This window comes from Saccopteryx bilineata, chromosome 5, assembly GCF_036850765.1.
Source record: "Saccopteryx bilineata isolate mSacBil1 chromosome 5, mSacBil1_pri_phased_curated, whole genome shotgun sequence".
NCBI classification, from domain to species: Eukaryota; Metazoa; Chordata; class Mammalia; order Chiroptera; family Emballonuridae; genus Saccopteryx; species Saccopteryx bilineata.
Genome location: NC_089494.1, coordinates 160,528,539 through 160,550,981, shown reverse-complemented (window position 1 = coordinate 160,550,981; position 22,443 = coordinate 160,528,539). Strand labels below are relative to the sequence as shown.

General features: G+C 47.1%; 1 protein-coding gene across 7 annotated transcripts in view; it reads right to left on the bottom strand.

Annotated features, from left to right (window-relative positions):
* Positions 1-22,443, bottom strand: part of FRMD4A (FERM domain containing 4A) — a 681,483-nt gene that overhangs the window by 55,639 nt on the left and 603,401 nt on the right. For all 7 annotated transcript variants that reach the window (XM_066279107.1, XM_066279109.1, XM_066279111.1 and 4 more), the window contains 3 exons: positions 21,447-21,523; positions 15,292-15,430; positions 9,779-9,920 (listed from right to left, as the gene is read on the bottom strand). In XM_066279107.1, coding sequence (XP_066135204.1) covers positions 9,779-9,920; positions 15,292-15,430; positions 21,447-21,523 — 358 coding nt within the window. The remainder of the gene's footprint in view (positions 1-9,778; positions 9,921-15,291; positions 15,431-21,446; positions 21,524-22,443) is intronic.

Sequence of the window (22,443 nt, the reverse complement as noted above, 5' to 3'; positions counted from 1 at the left end):
TACTGGTGACCAGCCCACTGATCTCAGAAAACAGAAGGGGTGCTTTCCTCTATGAGAGGAGGGGGAATTCGAAACAAAGAGCAGCCCCCCAAAAGAAAAAATCTTGTTTTCTTAAAAGTAAGCAAAGGAAATGACAATGTGTTTAGGCCTTCAGGGAAAAAAAGGAGGCATATTCCCGGCAGATCTGTAAAAGCTGTCAGGAGCAGTTCTGGCAGACACCCAGGAATAAATAGGAAGGAAAGGTATGAACTCTCCTTTATGAGGAAGAGATACTTATTTGCTGTGCAAACCCTCAACGATCAATTCCTTACTTAAAGGGTGTCCTAGGAGACGATGTGAACTGATGCCACACTGCAGACTTCGGGATAGATATGTGGTCATGGAGACAGTCTCAGAGAATTAAATATGATTTTTAGCATGAAGAATGCATGCCTAGCAAACTTTTCATCAGGGTCAGAAAGGATAAAAATAGTTCATTTAAAAGAGTGGAGAAATGGAAGCTATTTGAAAAGTAAAAATAAAAAATCTCTCCTGGCCCTGGCCAGGTAGCTCAGTTGGTGTGGTGTCCTGACACAGCAGATTTGAGCTCCAGTGTCGGGCACATAGAAGAATCAACCAATGATGGCATGAAAAAGTGAAACAATACATCAGTGTTTTCCTGTCTCTGTCTGTCCCTCTCTCCCTTTCTCTCTCTATAAAAATCAATAAATAAAAGTTAAAAAAAAAAACACAAAAGAAAAGTAAGCACTTTCTGTTGGTAGCAACGAGTGTCTGGGACAGCCTCCTTGAGTGGCCAGATGCCATGGCTTCAAGCATTCTCACCACAGGGTGGAGAGGACAAATATGATATGAGAGGGAAGAGAGAGAAAACAGGAATTGAACAATTGATTATAAAAACTTGCAGTAGCATCTAGTAAAAACACCTAGTTGAAACTGTTTATAAGTAACTTGTACAGAAACTGCGCAATGAGGGAGCTTATCTTTCTGGCTCTGAGATGTGTTATTCTCTTGCAATACTGAGAGGGCTGGCTTACGTGGGAACAAAGCAGTCCCTATGAGCGCGGATAACGATATTTCTTTTTCAGTGTTCAAAACTTCATCATTAGAAAATCATTCATTTAGGTTATAAATTGCCATTCTGTTTTGGTTCTCTTTAGTAGGCAAATATTCCTTTACTAGGAACAGCTGAGGGCATAATAAATAGATCAGTATAAATGACTTTAGTGGCTTTTAATTCCCCAATATGAGAGTGAAAAGGGACAAATATTTTATCGTCTCAATTTTGACTCAGGCTTTTCCTGCTCAAACAAGTCCAGAAATATCCATTCCACAGAAAGATTCTGCAGCCCTCCCTGACTACACAGGCCAGCGTAAACACACCCTAGGTAGGAGATGCTGTGTCCTGTGCCCACCTGCAGAGCCCTGAGGTTCGGGCCAAAATGAAAGCCCCTGGTATCCTACTGTCATCAGAGCTAGAAAGGGAGGGGACAGGCAGCTTTGAGAACTTTGAGAGAATAGATGGAGATACAAGGAAGAGATAAAGTGAGAGCAAAACAGAAAGGATGAGGTCAAAGAGAAAAAAACCAAACCCAAAACGTGATTTATACTAGTGTAAGGCAACGTGTTTTGAGCGGAACAGAACCACAACCACAAAGCTGGCAGGCGCCTATCAGACCACTGTGTGTATGGAGAGATCAGATAGCTGGCATCCTCATTGTTACATTAGTTATTAATAAACTTCCTAACAATGGGAGGAAGTGCTAGCATTCAGAGAATGAGAATGTGCGAAGCATTGAGTAATGCATGCGGATTGATCCCAGGCTAAGCGAGGCCACATGCTTAGCATAACACATCTCCTCTAGAACGGACACTATCAGAGCTGAGGTATAATAGCAGACTGCAGGGTGTGTGTGTGTGTGTGCGTGTGTGTGTGTGTGTGTGCGTGTGTGTGTGTGTGTTAAAAAACCAAATCATCACTACATTCTTTACAATCCTGCTGATCACAGTGAAGATGACTCAACTGCCATCTCATTCCTATTTACAGACACAAGATATCGTTTTGTTTTGTAGAGAATGGGTGGCTTATGCCCCTGTATTTCCAACCAGGAAGGCAACAATCAGTCTTTTTATTCCATTTCTTTTAGGAAGGATGCACAGTACTATTCTGTGTCTGGGTGGGGAATGCAGTAAGGTGCGTGGGCCTCGGGAACACTGGGTATTTCCTAAACAAGTTGGTGCCATTTTCTTTACATGGCTGAGAACAAAAGCTCATGTCCCTTGGGTGCTACACGCCCACTGAAATCAGAATTGTTCTGTGGTAGCAGAACCCTGAAACAATGCTCAGAACAATCCTACGCTCTCCCTCCTTCAAAGGAGCTATGCGTAACCCATCAGTTGTTTTCTTTGTTTTGTCTTTGTTTTTTCTCTCCTCTCTTATCCTTTTTAAGATTTCAAGAAATGGGGGTTGGGAGGAGAGAAAAACAGCCTTCCAAGTTCTCACAGACAAGGATTTCAGATGCTTGTTTTGAACTCTGAAAACATCATAACCAAATGGTGTGAACTTACCGTTGTCCTCTCAAACTCTATCTGAACTTCCAAAAGTTGGTTACCTGAAATAAATATGAGCAAACCAATGTTCTCACAGGGCAGAGAATACAGTGTCACCTGCTGACCCCCTGCAGTGGTCAGTCAGCAGGTTTTCTGAGAACCCACCATACAGAGCTTGTGCGGCCAAGCCAGGTGAGGCTTGTGGAGGGCAGAGGGTAGGGTTCCGCTGGCCTGGCCTGGGGACACTGCTTCAATATCCCCTCTTCCAGGGGACTCTAAGAAGGCCAGGCCATCTCTAAGCAGATGTGTTCTGGGGGCAAGGGTCCTTATATCTTTTCAAAGCCAGGCCACCAGAGCCCTTTCACAAATTGATTCAGGACATGGGTTCATAATCTTCCTGAATCCCATCTTGTGTTGGATAAGGAGGTGAGGACTTAACCACTTTTATTCTGACACACACCTTGCAGCTCAGACTCGCAAGACTCACCGCCTCTCAGGGTCTCTATTAGGGCAGGGGACTCCAGGTCTCACACGGGGCAGCCCTGTGTATCACCACCAAAAAATTAGTGTATACTGGCCCCAAGCCTTTTAATACATCACTTCAACTATATTGACTTTTTCTGTTTGAAATGCTAACTGCTGGCTCATGGCATGAGTAACTATTAACTTCTGACTTCTTTAATAGATAGCAATGGTATTTATCGTTTCTTTAGTATCTTAGACTTCAGATGCCATGTACTAGATTTCAGTAATTTTAAAGGTAATAATATGCCCTCAGTTAAAAAGGAAAATTGCCTTCAAAGTTATGAACAGCTTGAAAATATACTGCTCACAAACATTAGGGGATATTTCAACCCTTCATATTCATTTTGAAGTATCCCCTAATGTTTGTGAGCAGTATATCATACTTTGTTTTTGTTTAACATCAATAAAAGTATGCACGCTCTGTGAGGAGAGGGGCTATAACTTTCTAAAGATTTTATTTATTCATTTTAGAGAAGAGAGAGAGAGGGGGGGGGGGAGGAGCAGGAAGCATCAACTCCCATATCTGCTTTGACCAGACAAGCCCAGGGTTTCGAACCTGCGACCTTAGTGTTCCAGGTCAACGCTATATCCGCTGCGCCACCACAGGTCCGGCAAGGGGCTATACCTTTTTGAATGTTGTGTGTACTCCCTAGCAAAGTTTGCAAGCTGGAAAATATGCTTACACCATAGAGATATTGCAGTGTTACAAGGCTCAGTTGCACCCCAATTTGGGTACAGACACAGACGAAAGGATGGATGAGAGATGAGGATGGATGTGATCAGCAGTAGGAACCTGATCTGAGAAGATTAGCCTTTAAAGGTCGAATATCAGCATGACCAAAGTGACACAGTATAATTAACCTGAGAGAAAATGTTGGTGGCAGGTATATGAGATTTTTCTGAAAGCTCCAAATACCATGCGCTCTGGGAACCTAGGAGGTCCCTACAATGGGGCACATGCAGGGTTCTTACCAGTGCTCTTCAAAATTTCATTGCAATAATCATGTGCAGCAAAATGGTGGGATCTTGATAACATTATACGAAGTGAAATAAGTAAATCAGAAAAAACCAGGAACTGCATTATTCCATACGTAGGTGGGACATAAAAGTGAAACTAAGAGACATTGATAAGAGTGTGGTGGTTACGGGGGGAGGGGGGGAAGGGAGAGGGAAAGGGGGAGGGGGAGGGGCACAAAGAAAACTAGATAGAAGGTGACAGAGGACAATCTGACTCTGGGTGATGGGTATGCAATATAATTGAACAATAAGATAACCTGGACTTGTTATCTTTGAATATATGTATCCTGATTTATTGATGTCGCCCCATTAAAAAAATAAAATTATTAAAAAAAAATAATCATGTGCCATTGACATCAGTCTTGGCGATGATATTTTGCATTTGACACCAGAAACAAAGGCAACAAAAGGAAAAATAAGCAAGTGGGACTACATCAAACTAAAAAGCTTCTGCACAGCAAAGGAAACCATCAACAAAAATAAAAGGCAGCCTACCGAATGGGAGACATTAATTGCAAACCATATATCTGATCATGTAAACTAACCTACACATGTAGCCTAACAGGGAAGCTAGCACAGATTAACCTTTGTTTAGATTTGGTAACTTTGCCTCAATTAACCTGTAAACCCACTTAGATCACTCTAAAATTTATAAAGTTTGTGTAATGCTCTCTTGTAATTTCCTGAAAGTTGCACAGAAAGACCAAGATTTACTCAGATGTTTATCATACCTGTGCAGTCCCTGACATTGCTAATTGCTAGAAATGTTTTTCAGGACAAGTTCAGGATATTTTGCAGGACAGGGGGTGAACCAGCTGAAACTACTTGAGACCAACTGGAGCAGCCTAAAGGACCTATCAGTGACCCGACCTCTTCAGCAACTTTCCTCGTCATTCCCACATTACAATACTAAAATCTTCTCCCAGGGGCGGAAACTTTCTGCCATATTTGAACATGTGAAGTGTGTGTAACCTGACTGTGTGCAGAAAGGTCCTCACCTGTACATGCAATGATGACGTCTACCTCGGTATTTACACATGTTTTCCCCCAGTAAAGATGGATTAGAGGCTTTGTTGGGGAAACTGGTCTGGGAACAATCCCCGGTGTGTCCTTGCTTGCGAGCTTGCAGTCAAGTCCCTTCTCATAACATTATCTCTGAGTTGTCTTTTGGATGGCAACTGCCGAGCACTTGGGTTTGATTTGGTCCGGTAACAATCTAGGTTACTATCCAAAATACAAAAAGAACTCATATAACTAACTCAATAGCAGAAAAACAATCAATCTGATATTAAAATGGGCAAAGAATCTGAACAGACATTTTCCAAAGAAGACAAACAGATGGCCAACAGGTACATGAAAAGATGCTCAACATCACTAGTCATCAGGGAAATGCAAATTAAAACCACAATGAGCCACCACTTCACACCTGTCAGAATGACTATTATAAAAAAAGATAAGAAACAAGCTAAATGGGAACCCTTGAGCACTACTGGTGGGAATGTAAATTGGTGCAACCTCTATGAAAAACAGTGTGGAGTTTCCTCAGAAAAATTAAAAACAAGACTACCATATGATCCAGCAATTTCTGGGTATTTATCAGAAGTAAACAAAAAACATCAACTGCACCCCCATGTTTACAGCAGCATTATTTACAATAGCCAAGATCTGGAAACAGCCTAACTGTCCATCACTGAATGAATACAGAAAACGTGGTGTGTAGTGTGTATGTGTATGTACATACAATGGGGTGTTGTTCCACCATAGGAAAGGATGAAATCTGGTCATCTGCAGCAACATGGACGGACCCTGAGGGCATTACACTAGTGAACTAAGAGAAAGAGAAGGGACTGGCGGTTGCCAGGGGGATGGTGAAACGGGTGAGGAGTCAAAAGATACACACTTCCAGTTACCATATAAATAAGGCACGGGGATAGAAAGTAAACATTTTTTAAAAAATTGTGTACTGAGCACCTACTCGGTGTCAGACGCTGGGCTAGAGGTAGGCAAGAGACTTTTCAAATGATGATTCATTTCTCAGAATGCTTCTAAGGACTACTTCTTAGACACCTTTTTTTTTTTTTAATTTTTAGCATGAGGCAGGAGCTGAAGAAGAGAAGACAATTTATCAAGCAGGATATTAGGTTATATGTATCATATTTTCTGAACAAAAAACAGAAATGTGGCCTGGTTAGTATAATAAAAAGTGTTTAAAATCAGGGCTGTCCTGGAGGAGTGACACCCTCTGTGTCCCTCTCTGTCCGTGGGAGCACATAACTAAAGGGCGATTCCAACATGCAGCGAGGCAAGAGGACAGGAAAGGTCAGAGAGAATGGCAGGGGGCGGGGCGGGGGGGGGGAGGGGAGCCTCGCCTTGAGTTCTCACTGCGGGCTATGGGAAACAGGTGGCTTCCGGGTGGGACTTCCAAGGACCTGCCTCACCTAAAGGCATTTTCTCCTGGCACAAGAAAAGACACAGGGACAGCAATCAGCAGCCCTAGAAGGAATGGTGACCAGATCTGTGGGTTCTAGAAATTCCCTTTGTTGATGGAAGTTTTCTGTTCTATGGTCTCTTACTCCATTGCACCACTGTCATTCCTAAGTCAAGGGAAGGGGGCATCCCCACGGAGCCTCAGCCTCACAGTCAAGGACCATGCTTCAGGCTTTGACTTGCAGGGCTGGGCAGAGTTGGAAGTGCTCCCTGGCCTATCATGGGGCATGGCTTATTCCTCCGGGCCTCTCCTGTGTCCAGATTTCCTTATGCTTAGCTGTGCAGCAGAGTGGGGGCAGGGAAAGGGCTGAGGGAATCAGTGCCCACAAATGAAGCCACTGAAAGTGGCCAGGCCAAGGGGTCTTCATGGCCGCCTCCATCACAAGTTATCAAACATGTGAAAATCACTTTCGTATCCTGGAATAAAGATGCTTCTCTTAGTGGTGGGGGTGGATGCAACAAGAAGGGTTTCTTTTGCTTTACCTTCTAGCCCACCAGATTGACCTTTAGTGTCAAGGTGACAACGGTAACGGTAACAGGAATTACTTCCTGTTTTAAAGATGCCTGATCTCATTTCTGGTGTTCCAGGGATGTCAGTTCCATGTCAGGAGGTTTGGGGCTCCTGTTCAGAACGTCATCTGTAACTGCTGTTAGGTTACTGCCTTGCTAGCACCGGAGGCAGCCAGAGACAAGGGACCCGAGCAGATGAACCAGGGCACAGGTAAAAAGTGGGGACACCTGGGCCCCATGATCCTGAGACTTTTATCTCTTCTTCAGCAAGAAGAGTGGCTCTCCAAGTGTGGTCTCGCCCCCAGACTAGCAGTGTCAGCATCACTTGTGGCCTTGATAGAAATGCAAATTCTCAGGCTCACCCTAGACCTATGCAGTCAAACATTCCAGAGCTGGAGCCCAGTTACCTGTGTGTGAACACACCCTCTAAGCTGTTCTGATGCACAGGGAGGTAGGAGAGCCCCTGAGCTGGATGATCCATTCTTCTTCTGGGAATAATCACGCCACATTCATAAAGGACCCGGATTTCCAAGTGGATATGTAAACACAGTGGAAAATGCACCCTCTTGTTGAGAATAAAGGATGAGTCAGGCTTATCTGTGGCTGGACAAGGAGGTTGGTGGGTGGGTCAATCCAGGCTGGAATCTGAGACTCCGGGTCTTAGCAGGGGTCAGGAGAGTCTAGAGGAGAAACACAGGGGTATGCTCTGCCCGGCCCTTGGCCATTCAGCAGGGGATAGGGAGTGTCTGTAATTTCAGGCAGTGGCTTAGGCTTAGAATGGCATCCATTTTAATAAAAGAAGACATTCTCTAAGTCTTTACTGTAAACCTCTAGGCCTCAGAAATATTGATTTGGCCTATTATAATGATGAAAAGTTTTTGAAATCCTGAAGCAGGGAGGGGTTGATGATAAACCCTACACTGATCTGGCTGAGGCAGACCCAAGTTTTGTTAGTCCTGAAGCTTAAATAATCTTGGTGACTCTATTTAAGAAAAAGAACATGCAATGTATTAAGTTCACAGATTTGACAAAAACACATGGTTATGTGAACACATGGCCAGGGTCCTCCCAGGGCCTTAGGAAGGCCTGTCCAATGAGGAGCCCTGAGCTGAAGTGCGTACCCCTTTGCAAATCTGCCTCCCAGTCCAGGAAGAGCACACACCCAGTTCCCTGTCCCGGCCCTGACCGGATGCCACCAGCCCCGAGCTAACTAGACAGCTTTCAGCTTCTCCTCTTCTCTCCACCCCCCACCCCCATTTTGTTGTGTGCAGCCACTAAACATAGTTATAGAAATGACTCTGGAAGTGAGGTCTGGCAAAGACTTCTCACTGTACTTTCATGGTTCAGAAGCAAGGGCACACTGTCCTCAAGAACAATCAGACGCTGACCGTGGGCCTGGGGAGTGACCTGCAACAGTAATAGTTCTTGCTAACATTTCCAAATAATCACCGCCTCCCTTTCTCTCCCTGCCCTCCTCAAACCCATTCCTCTTCCTGTCTCATACTTCAGCAAATGATGTCCCTTTTCCTGAAGTCCGCCAGGTCTGAAACCTCAGAGCTTTTCTGTACCTCCCAACATCTAATGACAAAATGACTTGCCCAGGGCCCGCATACACAGATGGCGGAGTAAGATCTTTTGACACTCAGTTTCAGAAGGTGCTTAATCACTCTACCATACTCAGAGACAGCAAGTCTCTCCCTTCCAAGTGATAGAGAGTATTCTGGACTTTTGAAAGTTTCAAGAAGTTCATCTATGGATCTGGCCAGTTTGCTCAGTGGATAGAGCATGGGCGTGGTGTGTAGACATCTTGGGTTCAATTCCTGGTTAAGGCACACATGAGAAGCGACCATCTGACTCTCTTTCTCTTCTTTTCCCCCTTCTTCCCCCCCCCTTTTCTCCCTCTTCCCCTCACACAGCCAGTGGCTCAGTTGGTCCAAGCGCTGGCCTCAGGTGCTGAGGATAGCTTGATTGATTCGAGCATTGGTCCCAGACACGGGTTGCCGGGGAGATCCCAATTGGGGTGCATGTGAGAGTCTGTCTTACTATCTCCCCTCCTGTCACTTAAAGAAAAAAATGTTCATCTAGTCCTGGCCAGTAGCTTGGTTGGTTAGAGTGTTGTCCAGATATGCCAAGGATGCAGGTTCAATTCCCAGTCAGGGCACATGCAAGAAGCAACAAATCAATGCATGGATGAGTGGAACAACAAATTGGTGTTTCACTCTCTAACATCAATTTAAAAAAATGTTCATCTAGGAACAGAATGTAGTGTCACTCAGCACCATGACCCTGACCTGATTCAGCCCTACCTTAGTATAATTCTCTAATGACACACAAGTAAACCTCACCTGCTGTCCTTGGAGCTGACATTACTGACAGTCAGCCTCTGGCATTCACAAAACCCTGGAGGGTGCTTGAAGCTACTTATCTGACAAACAATCCTTCTCGCACTGAGTGGTCCTACTCCCTCTCCCCCTCCCCTTTGTACTTCTCAGATTCCCATGTGGCCTGAAACCTCGGTCCCCAGACTACAGCCAGCTCCTGGCAGGTCCACCCCGCCACCTCATCGGCTGCTGCCGCCCCCGCCTGCCGCCCCCACCTTCCGTGGAGCCACTCCAGGGCTGCAGCCAGGCTCCGGCAGGAACTTCGTCCACGTCCTCAGGAAGGCGGCTCTCCAACCTGAGCCCCTGCTCACCTGAGGACAGGAGACTCCCGCTGCTGCCACTGATGATCTTGCCCTTGCTCCCCATGTTGGCCAGCTTCGAGGTCTTCAGCGTCCCCGTCTCAGTCAGGTCAATGGCAATCTCACTTAGACTCCGGGCCGCATGGATCTTAGACTAGAATGAGAAAGGCCACCAGGTCATAAAGGGGTGCTGGTTCATCTCTGAGAGAACAGGAATCACTCGCCTGCTTGTAGCCCTGAAGTTTAGCAACCGGTCTCATCTCCTGACCAGCAGCATCTCTGTTTGTGCCCCCTGGCCTCATCACTGATCACCATAGCTCCCTGCGGGGGCAGGTAAGGCTCAAGAGCTGACACGTGAATAATGCATTTCCTCCTCCCCCCACCTCTCTGCCTGGTCCACAGCTCTTAATAAACCATAGTGATTATAACTATTTTGTGTTTAAAGAAGGAGGAAAAATTTCAGCTTTGTGAATGAAATAAGAGATACCTGAAACAAATTCATTAAATTCAATAAATTCTGAGGTGATTTAAACCTCTTAAATTGTTAGCCATGTGACCATGGAAAGTCTAGAGGACTGGGAAGTGACACAGTTGGGACCTACAAGCACAGTGCGTGCAGCTGCTCATTTGAACATGGGAGTCCCTCCAATAAGCACCGGACACGGACACGGTACTTTGCTTCCATTTTGATACCTAAACATACACGCAATGTCTTTAGATTGTGGTTAACACTCCACTCCATTTACTTCACATGTTAATTGGCCTAATTTGGCTACTAGCAACAGCAGGTGAGAATAATCAGAAAGGAATTCTGAATTCACAACTGCATTCCTAAAAGTCACTGTTCGTAGTAGAGTCACTGCTGTGGTTACTACCATCTTTGGTGAGTGCAACGAGTTAGCTTTTCCTGCATGTATATTTGATGTTTGCTTTTCTTCTTCAGGAAATCTCTTTTTGTGAAAGTGCTTAGGCAACGGACTTCACCTATATGATGGACTTTATGAAAACAAGGATCCAGGCTGGACAGCTCATACATTTGCTAATCTCTCAGGGGCTCTGGGAGATAGCACACAGAGAGCCGGGACGAGGGGAGGTCTTCAGCCCCTTCAAGTGCACTCACAGCTGGCACTTGTGAAACCAGGTCCGCACGTGGGAGAAGCCAGCAGAGAGGGGACACTGAAGCCACAGTGGGGAAGGCACATCCCTGTCCTGTCTCCCATATTTATGTTCTGTTACCAGTGCCTCCAGCAGTCCAGGCTTTCTGGACCCCTGTGGCTCTGCCCTTCCTCTGGCCTCTGTGTCGATGTTGCCATCGGTGAAAGACAATGACTTCCCAGTGCTGAGCACTTTCCTCATGTTACCAAGAGGAAAGTCTGAGCGACAGGAAATGCTGAGACTCTGCTTGTTTTGTTCCCCGGCCATCCATGAACTGCTTCTTCCACTCTCTCAACCCCACTGGTCCTACCTTGACTGACATCCTCTTTCTGACCTCGGCTTTGTCCCTGAATTCAGAACCAGGTCACCTTTCAGGTTAGGGCGTCTTATTCATAAAATAATCCTGCTGCCAGGCCCTTGAAGGGTCTGACGGGCAGCAGAAGCAGGAAGGGCCTTCCATTTCCTCTGACGCAGCGTAGCGACAGCACCCATGTGGGAGATTTTCCTCCGCACACACACAGAAAGCACAATCTCTTACTTCTTTTCTCTCAGCACTGCTTTTACCAATGCCCATGCTTGCAGCGAGGTAATGATAACTCATGGAGACGCAGGCCAGTTCAGCATCGTGGCAAAGGGTCCAGGCTCTGAGTTGAAATTCTGACTCTACCTAGTTAATCACTGCTTGACCTTGACCTTCAACCTCTGACTCTCAGATCACTGTTTTCAAAATGGAGATCCTAAAACCCATATCACAGAGTTGTGATGAGGACTAAATTAGATAATACACATAAAGGCCAAGGATATTGGAAATGGAACAGGCTGTAAGCCAGAGCCTGGCAGTAATTTGCTAAATAAGATTCAACCTGATATTCTGGGGATCTCATTAATGACATGGAAAACCTATCTCCACTCCTGCCACACATCAACCTCAGAGGCAAAACACAACATACAGAAAAGTGACCAAGACACCCTCCCCACAGGAAACTAGGTTCTCAGAAGTTTTAAGAACTGTTGGCTTCTATTTAGAATGGAAACATGATAATGACCGACTGAACCAGTGGAGAGAGAATGCTCAGAGGGAGTGGAAACCTGCCAGGGAGATTGCCTCCTTACGGAAGCCAGTCTTTGGGCCAACCCAAAAGAACCTCCACACTTCTGACCATTTTGCTATGAGGGCCTTGCCATACAAAGCATTATTACTGCTATTCTGTCTGCAAGGTTTAATTGTCCCCTACCATCCTTTCACTCTGCCTTTGATCTAGGCGGAATGAAGACTAGCAGACTGAATCAGGAAAAAAAAGAGGAGAAGGATGTTTGGATTGTAGGCCAAGTCAAGAAGTCTCCACCCTGCATTCAGAGAGAAAGTGTCTAACGTTCACTCTAAACAACTTGAGCTTTCCAATGTTCTCCTCTGAAGTCTACAAGACATTCCTTTGCTCTGGGCTACAGAGGTTGTGGGGATCCAGCTGACAACATTTCTGATATTTGTGGGGTCAGCACATGTGTTAACAACTGTAACTGGTGCTGGCACAACCTCTCATGCAGAATAAGCCAATATACAGGAAACCGAGCAATATAGCCTCCCTTCCACTGTCTTTGGTGATGTGTGTGCATAAAAGAGAGAGAGAGAGAGAGAGAAAATGACAAAAAGAGAGAGGCTATTTTTCTTAAATGATTTACATAATGACCCTGAAAGAAGAAAATAAGCAAGTACCAGGGGAAGAACATGAGACTTCTTGGCTACCCACTCTCGCTGACGCAAACGACCAGACCGCACTTGTTTTGAGGGTTGATAGGCATTACTTGGGAGGCCTGTTTTTACTGAAGCACTTCAGAAAAAGGAATGGTGGCATGGCCCAGTACAGTGCAGTGTGAAGCAATGGACAGTGTGCCAGCCAACACTGGCTGCCCAGAAATACCTGCAAGCTCTTCATCCCAGGCCTGGCAATCTTCCCTCACCCAGGGGCCATTCTGCCCACCAAGAGCGATCACGTCATAGTTGCATAAAGAAACAAAAGGTGTTGCAATGTAACTCCTAAGGGGAATATTATCATCTCTGATTTAATTTGGGGACCTTTTAGAGAATCTACACTTTATGTAAGTGTTGGCCAGGCAATGGTGTGTTGGATTAATAATGATAATAATAAAAGATAACATGTATCTCCTAAAGCAATTTCACAAGTATTGTGTCTGTGGACCAACCAAGAGTTTCACTCAGGAATTTCCTTTCTTGTTTTCTAACTGGGGAGAAACCATGCAGGAGCGATGAAAGGCTTGCCCGGGGTCACAGAACTGGAAAACAGAACCCCCGGACTTCCACACAAAGAATTATGTTCCTCACTCTGCCCTGTAGGATGTAGGAGTTGGTTCCTACCAGAAATGCAGGGCTCGGAAGCCTCTGTTCTGCAGATGCCCCGGGGACAGTGCCCCTGGGAGTGGCCTCTTGCCTTCAGTCACAGGTTGCTGAGAAGGTACAGCTGAAATTTTCCTATTGCTGGGGGCATTTAGGTTTGGCTTCTTAGCAGACATCTAGTTAATGTGTTCTTTGATCATTACTTTTTGAGGGTTACTTATTACATCAGTGCATTGACCAGTAGCCTAATGGACAAGGCTACTCATAGGAAGATCTTCTTGGAGAGCGGGGCTGTAAAGCTCGAGAATAGCTTCCTGAGTTACCCAAAACTAAACACCGTGGGGGCTGGGGGAGGGGTTCAAACAGCGAATGTATGATCCTTAGGGTGAAGCACTCTTTCTCTTTCCCTTGTTCAAAACTACGGTGCCAGTGCTGGGGAGGGGGAGTCGGCCTGCAAGAGAAACTGGCAGGGGGTTCAGGAGGATTGCCCCATTCTTGAACAATACAGAGGATGGAATCAGTCTTCTGAGGCTTTGACTTCTAACTCCTATCACTGGAGGGCAAAACGCTGACTCCCACCTACTGACTCAATCTCAAGCATGAGTCAAAACACTCTGGTCCTGTATCTTCTGATCTAGTCAGCCCTTGAATTCCTGTGCGATGCCCATTCCCACTCGGAGAGCTGTGGACTACTCCCATGATTCCTAGCAAGAAAAACACTCCCTCTCTGCCCATCCACGTCAGAAAGTGACCAAGCAAGGGGTCAGGAAGAAGAGTTGAGTAGAGGAGAAAGCATGTTACCAAGAAGACAATGGCTGCTCCACGGGAAAGGCACTGATTTGAAACTGAATTATACCCTGAAGGCTTCTCCTTCCTTTTCTCCTGTCCTGTCTTCCTCGTATCTCCCACTAGACCCCAGCTCTCTCCCCCCCTGCCTCTCCCCAAGCCAGGGAAAGAGCAACTCCACCCAGAGGGAAAAATAAGGCAAAAGAGGAAGTCAAAAAGGTCCAAAATGGCACCAATCCAATGAGTCTTGTGCCCAGTAAGCCCACCTCTCCCCCCCTCCCCTGGCCTCATACAATGGGACTAAACCTCCCACAGGCAGTGGTACGGACTAGGCCAGGGGCCGAGGTGGGTGTTGCTGTGTAGCTCTGTCTTCCACTCTGCCAGCCCTGCCTCAGGGCAGCAGGATCCTGAGAAAGGTACAGGGCCCATCTCAGAATAGCTCTTCCCCCTAGAGCTAATGAACGGGAGTGGCTGGCGGGGGCAGGCACACAAGGGAGTGCGGCAGAGGCAGCTAGAAGAAGAGGGGGCAGAGTGTTGATAGAAGCTGTGTGTGAACCAGGGAGACATCACTCTCCCACCCACAGAATATGCACCCCTGTGCGTCTAGGGCAGGGCTGGATGGAATCTCCCTTGGAGGATGAGTGTTTACCAAGGCCCGAGGCTCCAGGTCTACCTGAGGGAAAGAGGGTTGTTGCATTTATTTTTTCATGTTTCCAGTTTTACGTTAAAAAAAAAAAAATCGAATTGGCAGTTGGAGAAGCCTGGAGGGTTTTTACAGCAATTATCCTATACAGTTAGGTGGTGTCTACAAGTTGAGAATAGTTATCCCCCCCCCCAAAGAAAACAATATGCCACTGTTTAAACACCAAAAAGGGCTTCACCGTTTGCTCCTAGAAGAGGTTCCTGAGGTTCAAAGCACCGTCAGAATTGCTCAAAAGGGCCTTACCTGGCTGCATTCAATGGCTCGAGTGGCTCTAACTGTGGTTGGGCCAGAGCCCTTGACCAAGTTGCAAGGAATGTGCCCTCTTGAAGAGCTCGTCTCATTCCTCCTAGAGCCCTAAAAGGCAAGTCCGCATCTGTGCACATCTCAGGGCAAGGGCCATAGGGCCACCCTCACCCATGCAATCCCGTCACTAAACAATGAGATCTAGACAAGGACCCTCGTCAGCCCTCAGCTGGGTGAAAGTCCGCTCGGAGCAGAGTCCTTTCCAGTCCCCGCACAGGGACTTACCTTACTCTGCTTCCTGTCCAGATAGAACTGGTGCTGACTAATAGCCATTGCCCAGATGGACTTGATTAACGCCGGGCACGCGTACCACGTATGCACCGCAATGCCACTGTGTCCAAACGTCCTCCTCGTCACGGAAGCCCTGGGAAAGGAAGAATCAGGAGGGTCAACCAGTTTGTGATGAAGAACTCCACTGATGGGTCAACAGCTTTTACTGAGAACCCACTGGGTCTCAAATGCCCTGACATAAAGATGACTGGTATCAAAAGCCATCTTTTTATTTTACTTTTTTAAAATAAAAATTGTATCTAAGATGTACAACAAGATGATCTGATATACATATACAGTGAAATGATTAGTATAGCCAGGCTAAGGAACACACTATGTTCTTCCAATTACTATTTTCCATGTGATGAGAACATTGGAAATCTACTCCTAGCATTTCCAGGATACAATACAGTATCATTAGTTACCATGCTGCCCATCGGATCTCTACTTATTCCTCCTACATAACTGCAACTTAGTGTCTTTGATCAGCATCTCCCCACATCCCTCACCTCCCCACCCCGGGAAGCCACTATTCTGCTTACTGCTTCTATGAAGTTCCTTTTTTTAAGCCTCTACTTATAAGTGAGCTCCTGCAGTTTTTCTTTCTGTGTTTGGCTGATCTCACTTAGTATAATGTCCTCCAGGTTTACCTACGTTGTTGCCAATGGCAGGGGCTCCTTCTTCAAGGCTGAATAATATTCCACTGTATAAAAATACTACAATTTCCTTATCCATTCATCTGTCAACAGACACTTAAGTTGTTTCCATATCTTGGCTATTGTGAATAACACTAATAATTTTATTTACTGTCTCCTTAGGGGTCAGAATGGGACCAAGCTTCTGACTTGTCTGAGATAAGATGGGTCATTCCAGGTCACTGGATGGCCCCCCTTCTGGTCTTCGGCTCCTGGCACTGGACCAAGACAAGCTTCAGAGACAGGAAAAGCCTTGACAATGTCCTTTATCAAGCAGGTCATGCTGCCTATGGTGAAGGATGAACAAATTCTGGTCTGGCTGCCACGGGACACAGCCCATGGGAAGTCCTGAGGGAATCAGGACTTCTTTTGTTAATCTAACTCAATGTTCCTCGAAGGAGTTTGTAATCTATTTCAAATATAGTCAAAGGGCAGACAGAGTATAAAGACTCAGGAGAGGAAAGGCAGAGAGCAATAAGCCCAGCTAACTTCTCCCTGTACCCTGTCACCACCTGCACATGTATGGAGAAGACACAGAGTGCATATATGTACAGCTAACTTCTCCCTATACCCTGTCACTACATGCATATGTATGGAGAAGACGTAGAGTGCATATATGTACAGCTAACTTCTCCCTATACCCTGTCACTACATGCATATGTATGGAGAAGACATAGAGTGCATATATGTACAGCTAACTTCTCCCTGTACCCTGTCACCACCTGCACATGTATGGAGAAGACACAGAGTGCATATATGGATGGTGGGAACACAGGTCCCAACATAACTCACTGTATCAGTGGCATTGGGGGAAAAAGTTGTGTGACCAGGTTCTCAGTGAAGTATATTTTATAAGATAGGCAGATTATTGCACGTGTGCACGTGTGTGTGTGTTTGTGTGTGTGTGTAGGGCAAGAAAAGGGGACAGTGGGTGGGGTCTGGGATAGCTGATGAGCACGTCTGATGAAAATGTGTTTTTGAGATTATGAAATCTAATTTGGAGGAAATTTGGAATAGTCCAGGACTTATGAATAATCATATTTTTTTTCATGGCACATTTTCCCTTGAAGAAAATTTAAAGCTGTTCCCATCATTTTCACTTGGGGTCTAATGATTTAAAAAAATTTTTTTTACATTGATGAGAAAGAGAGGAAGGGGGAAGGGGAGAGGGTGGGGAAAGGGAGGGGGAAAAAGAGAGAGAGAGAAAAGAGGGGGGAGAGAGAGAAAGGGATAGAGAGGAAGGGATAGAGGGGAAGGGGAAGACAGAGGAAAAGGCGAGGGGAAAGGAAGGGGAAGGGGCAGGGGGAAGGGAAAAGAAAGAGGAAAAGAGAAAGGCAGAGAGAGAGAGGCTTTAATTTGTTGTTCCACAGGGTTGTGTACTCATTGGTCGCTTCTTGTATGTGCCCTGACCAGGGATCCAACCTGTGACCTCGGCATGCACGGACAATGCTCTATCCACTGAACCACCTGACCAGGGCCTTGGGGGCTAATGATTTAATAAGAGGTGTTCTTCAGACCCACTTCTAAGGAGAAGTATAGTCTGGTGGTTAGTTGGTGATACAGATTCCAGGCAGGGTATTTCTCCCTCTGGTTAAAACAGAAGTTAAGAGCCTGACCAGGCAGTGGCGCACTGGATAGAGCATCAGACTGGGACAGAGAGGACCCAAGTTTGAAACCCCGAGGTCACTGGCTTGAGTGCAGGTTCATTTTGCTTGAGTGTGGCATCACCAGCTTGAGTGCAGGGTTGCCAGCTTGAGCATGGGATCATAGACATGACCCAATGGCCACTGTCTTGAGCCCAAGGTCGCTGGCTTGAGCAAGGGGTCACTGGCTCAGCTGGAGGCCCCTGGTCAAGGTACATATGAGAAACAATCAATGAACTAAAGAGCTGTAATTACGACTTGATGCTTCTCATCTCTCTCCCTTCCTGTCTGTGTGTCCCTCTCTTTCTCTCTAAAACAAAACAAAACAAAACAAAAAAACAGAAGTTAAGAGGAAATGTAAGTGCAAGAAAAATGGTTGAAGGTAATGGAGAAAGAGCCGGAGAGATAGTGAGGAGGAAAATCCCAGTTACCTGTAAAGTTAAAAAGAAACTGTAATCTGAATGCCTATTTTGGCTTCCATGGCAATAGCTGCTCCTGGGAGAAAATATATATTTTTCTCTCTCCCAGAAAAGCTGCATTAGAGAAAGGAAGTTGGTCTGCATTTCAGCGAGGCAGTGAGAGCTGCAGCAGGCTGGGTGCTCAGATTCCCCAGAGGAGGTGAGAAAGGAAAGGTGAAGACGCTTTCTGGTCTGGGTGGGTCCGCGCAAGCACAGAGCCTCTAGCCACACACTCTTGAGTCTTGCTCCTGCCCCACTACTAATTCACCTCTTTCTTGCATCTTTCCCTTCAGGATCTTCCCACCCACCCATTTGTCTCTTTTGCCTAAACTTAGGAACTGACTGTTTTCCAGGCCTAAACAACTGTAGAAACAATGGTGGGTGTTGAGTTAGGGCACACAATCCCACAGCATCTTCTGTGATCACCTCAGGAAGTACCCTGTGCCCTGAATGAGTCCCTGTCGTCGCCCCCTCCCATGTCCCATGGATGACATCTTCCTCTCTTCATGACAAGATTCTCTCCTACCCTTGCACCCTATTTCTTTGGTTCTGACTCCCTTCCTGGTCTTGGGGAGGGACTGATCCCTGAACCATCTGGATGTCCCTTCAGATTTGTCCTCCCTGTTCCAAACAGACAAGACCACAGCAGCAGCATGACCTGCTGAATTTAAGGAGCACCATGAGACTGTCAGGGTCCTTAATGCAGTACCCAGCAGAGGCTTGGCTTATAGCTTTGTCTCTGCCACAAACCTGACGCAGTTCCCTTCGCCTGCCTCAATGTATTTGGAAATGGTGTCTTTCAAGCCGTGGTGGCCTTGGGTTTCTACGTCTGACATCAGGATGACACCTCCCTGGCCTCTCGTGGTCTTCCCTGCGCCCCCTGCCTGCCTCAAGGCTAAGAGTGGGGATGTGAGGGCTCTGTGCTCAGCCCGCCTGGAGCTCCTCACTTTCTCTTCTCTCCTCTGCTCATCTCACAGGTGTCCCTGTCCTTCTGAGGGCCCACCTCACGCTTTAAATCCTGGCCGTCTGAGGTTCTGCTCAGATCTCTCCTCCTTAGGAAGCCTCCCCTGGACAGTCTGGCTTCTAGAGACCTTGAGCGTTTATGCTTTTGCTGTCTGGCACTTGATACTGCTGCCTTCTGTGTGGTGAAGCAATAAGGTGTGTGAGCTTTGCAGTCAGACTTCTGGGTTTGAATCCTGCCTTTACCACTTACTAGCTACTTCTAACCTAAAGCAGATGACTTCATTTCTCTGTGCCTCAGTTCCCCATTTTTATAACAGGAACATTAGGTTACCTATTTCCTGGGTTTATAGGGAGGACCCAATGAACGTGAACAAGTGTTGACAAAAATGCTTACAGGTTGTCAACACTCAATAAATATCACATTTCTCTGCCTCTCTCTCCAAATGTGTCAATAGTTCTTTATGGGCAGTAGACCCTGTCTTGGTGCCCAAACACAGAAGCTATGCAACAAATATGAGATTGATCACTTTTGCCTAATAGACAAACAGCCCATGTAAGAATAATATGTGAGGTTTGGGCTCTTTCTCATATTCTGGGGCCTTGGGGAAGGGAATTTAGTATTATATCACGAAGAGTGATAGACCCAGAGAGAAAACACACACACACAGACCCCCCCACACACACACACACACAAGGATATGTTCAAGGTGCCTGAGTTAGAGAATTTCCAACTGAGCACAGGCAGGATGAGCATCTAGTCCTTCTGCTCAGCCCCTTAGGCTAGCCTATTTCTAGCGTTCATCCTGTCAGGCATCCCCTTCCTGCAGCTGACCCACTGTGGCAGCATTCATTTTACTCTTTTTACCTGTTTTCCCTCCTTCCACACTTCTAAGACTGATCCAGTTCAGTTCGCTTGGACAAATAACAGTGCATTCCATTCGGGCTGGACTACTATTGTCACCATCTCTCACTCTCTCCCCCTCTCGGCCTGCACAAGTGGCTTCCTGCTTGGATGTGGCAGGGTCGTTGAACTATAAGACCCTGCTCAGGACCCTGAGAAAAGCTGGGCAAGTTGTCATTCTGCTCGATGTCACCATCTTCACCTGAGAGTGGGAAAAGACTCACTGAATTGTTCTCCATCAGCTCGTCCCGTAGTGACTGTGGGGTCTGGGCTAAGTTTCTCCTCCACCCAGTGGGCTGCTCCACGTGGATTACTCCACTGGGCAAGCAGCACGCCAGCCCTGCCGGCTGTCACCCGCTGCAGGGACCCAGCCCAGTGCAGAAGCCTCGGGACCCTGACTGGGCGACGTCCCAGTCCTGCGGCCTCGCTCTCTGGGAGGCGCAGCAGCTTGTATGAATGCTCCCAGGCCACGTATGAGGGGAGCTGGTGTCAACTCCGTGTTCCCAGACAAGGACTGGGGTACTGACGGCACCTAAAATCCACAGTAGCTCCTCTCTGGAGTCTGAGCTTTCCCGTCTCCCCAGGACTGCCACCTTACTGTAAATCCTTTTTTTTTTTAACTTATTCAAAGCAATTTACTCTTAGGTGTCAGGCTTGATTTTTGCTGCTGCTTCTGGACTGCCTGAACTCGAGGACTGCCAGCGGCCAGAGAGACGGAAAGCAGCGGGCGCGTGTCACCCCAGAACCTTCCAAGCCGGTGCTGCGTGCAGACTGGGACCCTACTGTTTGGCATCTGTCCTCACACTGACTTCACAGGAGCGCTGCCTGGGACACACTATGCGGTGGGGGGAAAAGGAACTGCGTTTCTTTCACTTCCCTCCTCAAGGCAGGCACCCCAACATTACAGCTGGAGGAATCAAACAGTCTAGCACAACTGCTTCCCCGGGCAGGTCACTTCTGTGCGGGTGCGGAATGTCACACCTGACACACCTTCAGAAGCTCTGACAAGCCAGCCTTCAGATGCTCCTCAGGTAAAAACTTCCTGAAAGGATGTGGTCTGCTGCTCTATTTAATTTGGTGTCGGTGACAAAGAACTACAAATCTTCCCTAAAATGCCCTGACACGTCAAGACAACTCCACATATATGAGCAACTAATACATGTAAGTAGATGAGATGATTGTGGAATGGTTCACTTCGCGCGCGCGCACGCACACACACACACACACACACACACACACACACACACACACACATCCATCCTGAACCCACCACAGTTATCAGCAGAGAGGAGTGAGCAAGCTCTGCTGTCTGATTTCAGCTCTACTCTCTGTAAGCACGTACCCTCTCCCTGCCACCATGAGCAGCAAAGATGACAGCACAGAAACAGAATATCAATAATACCCTGGCGGGCCATGCCCTCCCCACGGAAAGGATTTTTTTCCAGCTTACCTGCGAGGGTCATGAACTTCCACGGAAAACTTCTTTTCTCTGAAATACAGGTTTTCCAACTGTCTCCACTGGAATATCTGGACAGAAAACAGTGCAGTTTAACTTCAGGAGTGCTCGGTTCACAGCGGCTGCAGTCCTCTCTGTGCGCAGGCTCCTTCCTTATCAAAGACTGTACAGTTGTTTTGGCCTCCTCTGCCTCCTGCTCCACACACACACACACACACACACACACACACACACACACCGCTCTCCAGTTCAAAACCAGGCAACCTGGGTGTGGGTTTTCCTGCAGGTTTCTCAGCGGGAACAAAACAAGTCCTTTCCAAGTTGTTGCCGGTTGCTTCGCCTTTGTTGAGTTCTCCAAGACAGTTCCCAGCTCCGCAGAGCGTTTCCTCCGAGAAGGGGGGAGGGGGTGAGTGCAGAGAGGAGCCTGCGGGCGGGAGGGAGCAGGGCAGCCAGCACCGGCGGCTGGAGGGGAAGCAGTAGCCATCTGCAGGAGAATGCCCTAGGCTTCCTCCCTCCAGTGCTGAAATGGGAAGGCACTCAAATTCCCAGCCTCCCATTGGGACTCCACTTCCTGCCCACTAATGTGTAAGCGCTAGGACTCACCCTGGTGATTCGGCAGCTCAGGAAGCCTCCCTGAGAAGGGCGGGGGCTGCTTTGACCTTATTTTGGGCTAGGCAACTCAAGACAACAATCTGAGCCTGTCAAGCCCATGCTGCTTCCTGCAGCACAAAGAAAGCCCAGGGTCCTGCTACTGACAGCAGGACCCTGCAGCCCCCGAGGGCTCATGCAGGCAGGGGTGAGAGGGGGAATTAGGTAGTTCTGAGAAGTGGGCAGTAAAAAGAGTTCGTGATGGACGCCCCCCCCCCCCAGACCCTCATGGGCATTTTTCCAAGAGAGAGTCCACTGACTCAGAGCTGACTGTGAGGACTGGGAGTAATTAAGGCTGCAGTGTTGCTGGAGGGAGGGGGCAGTGTCCTTCACAGGATGAAAA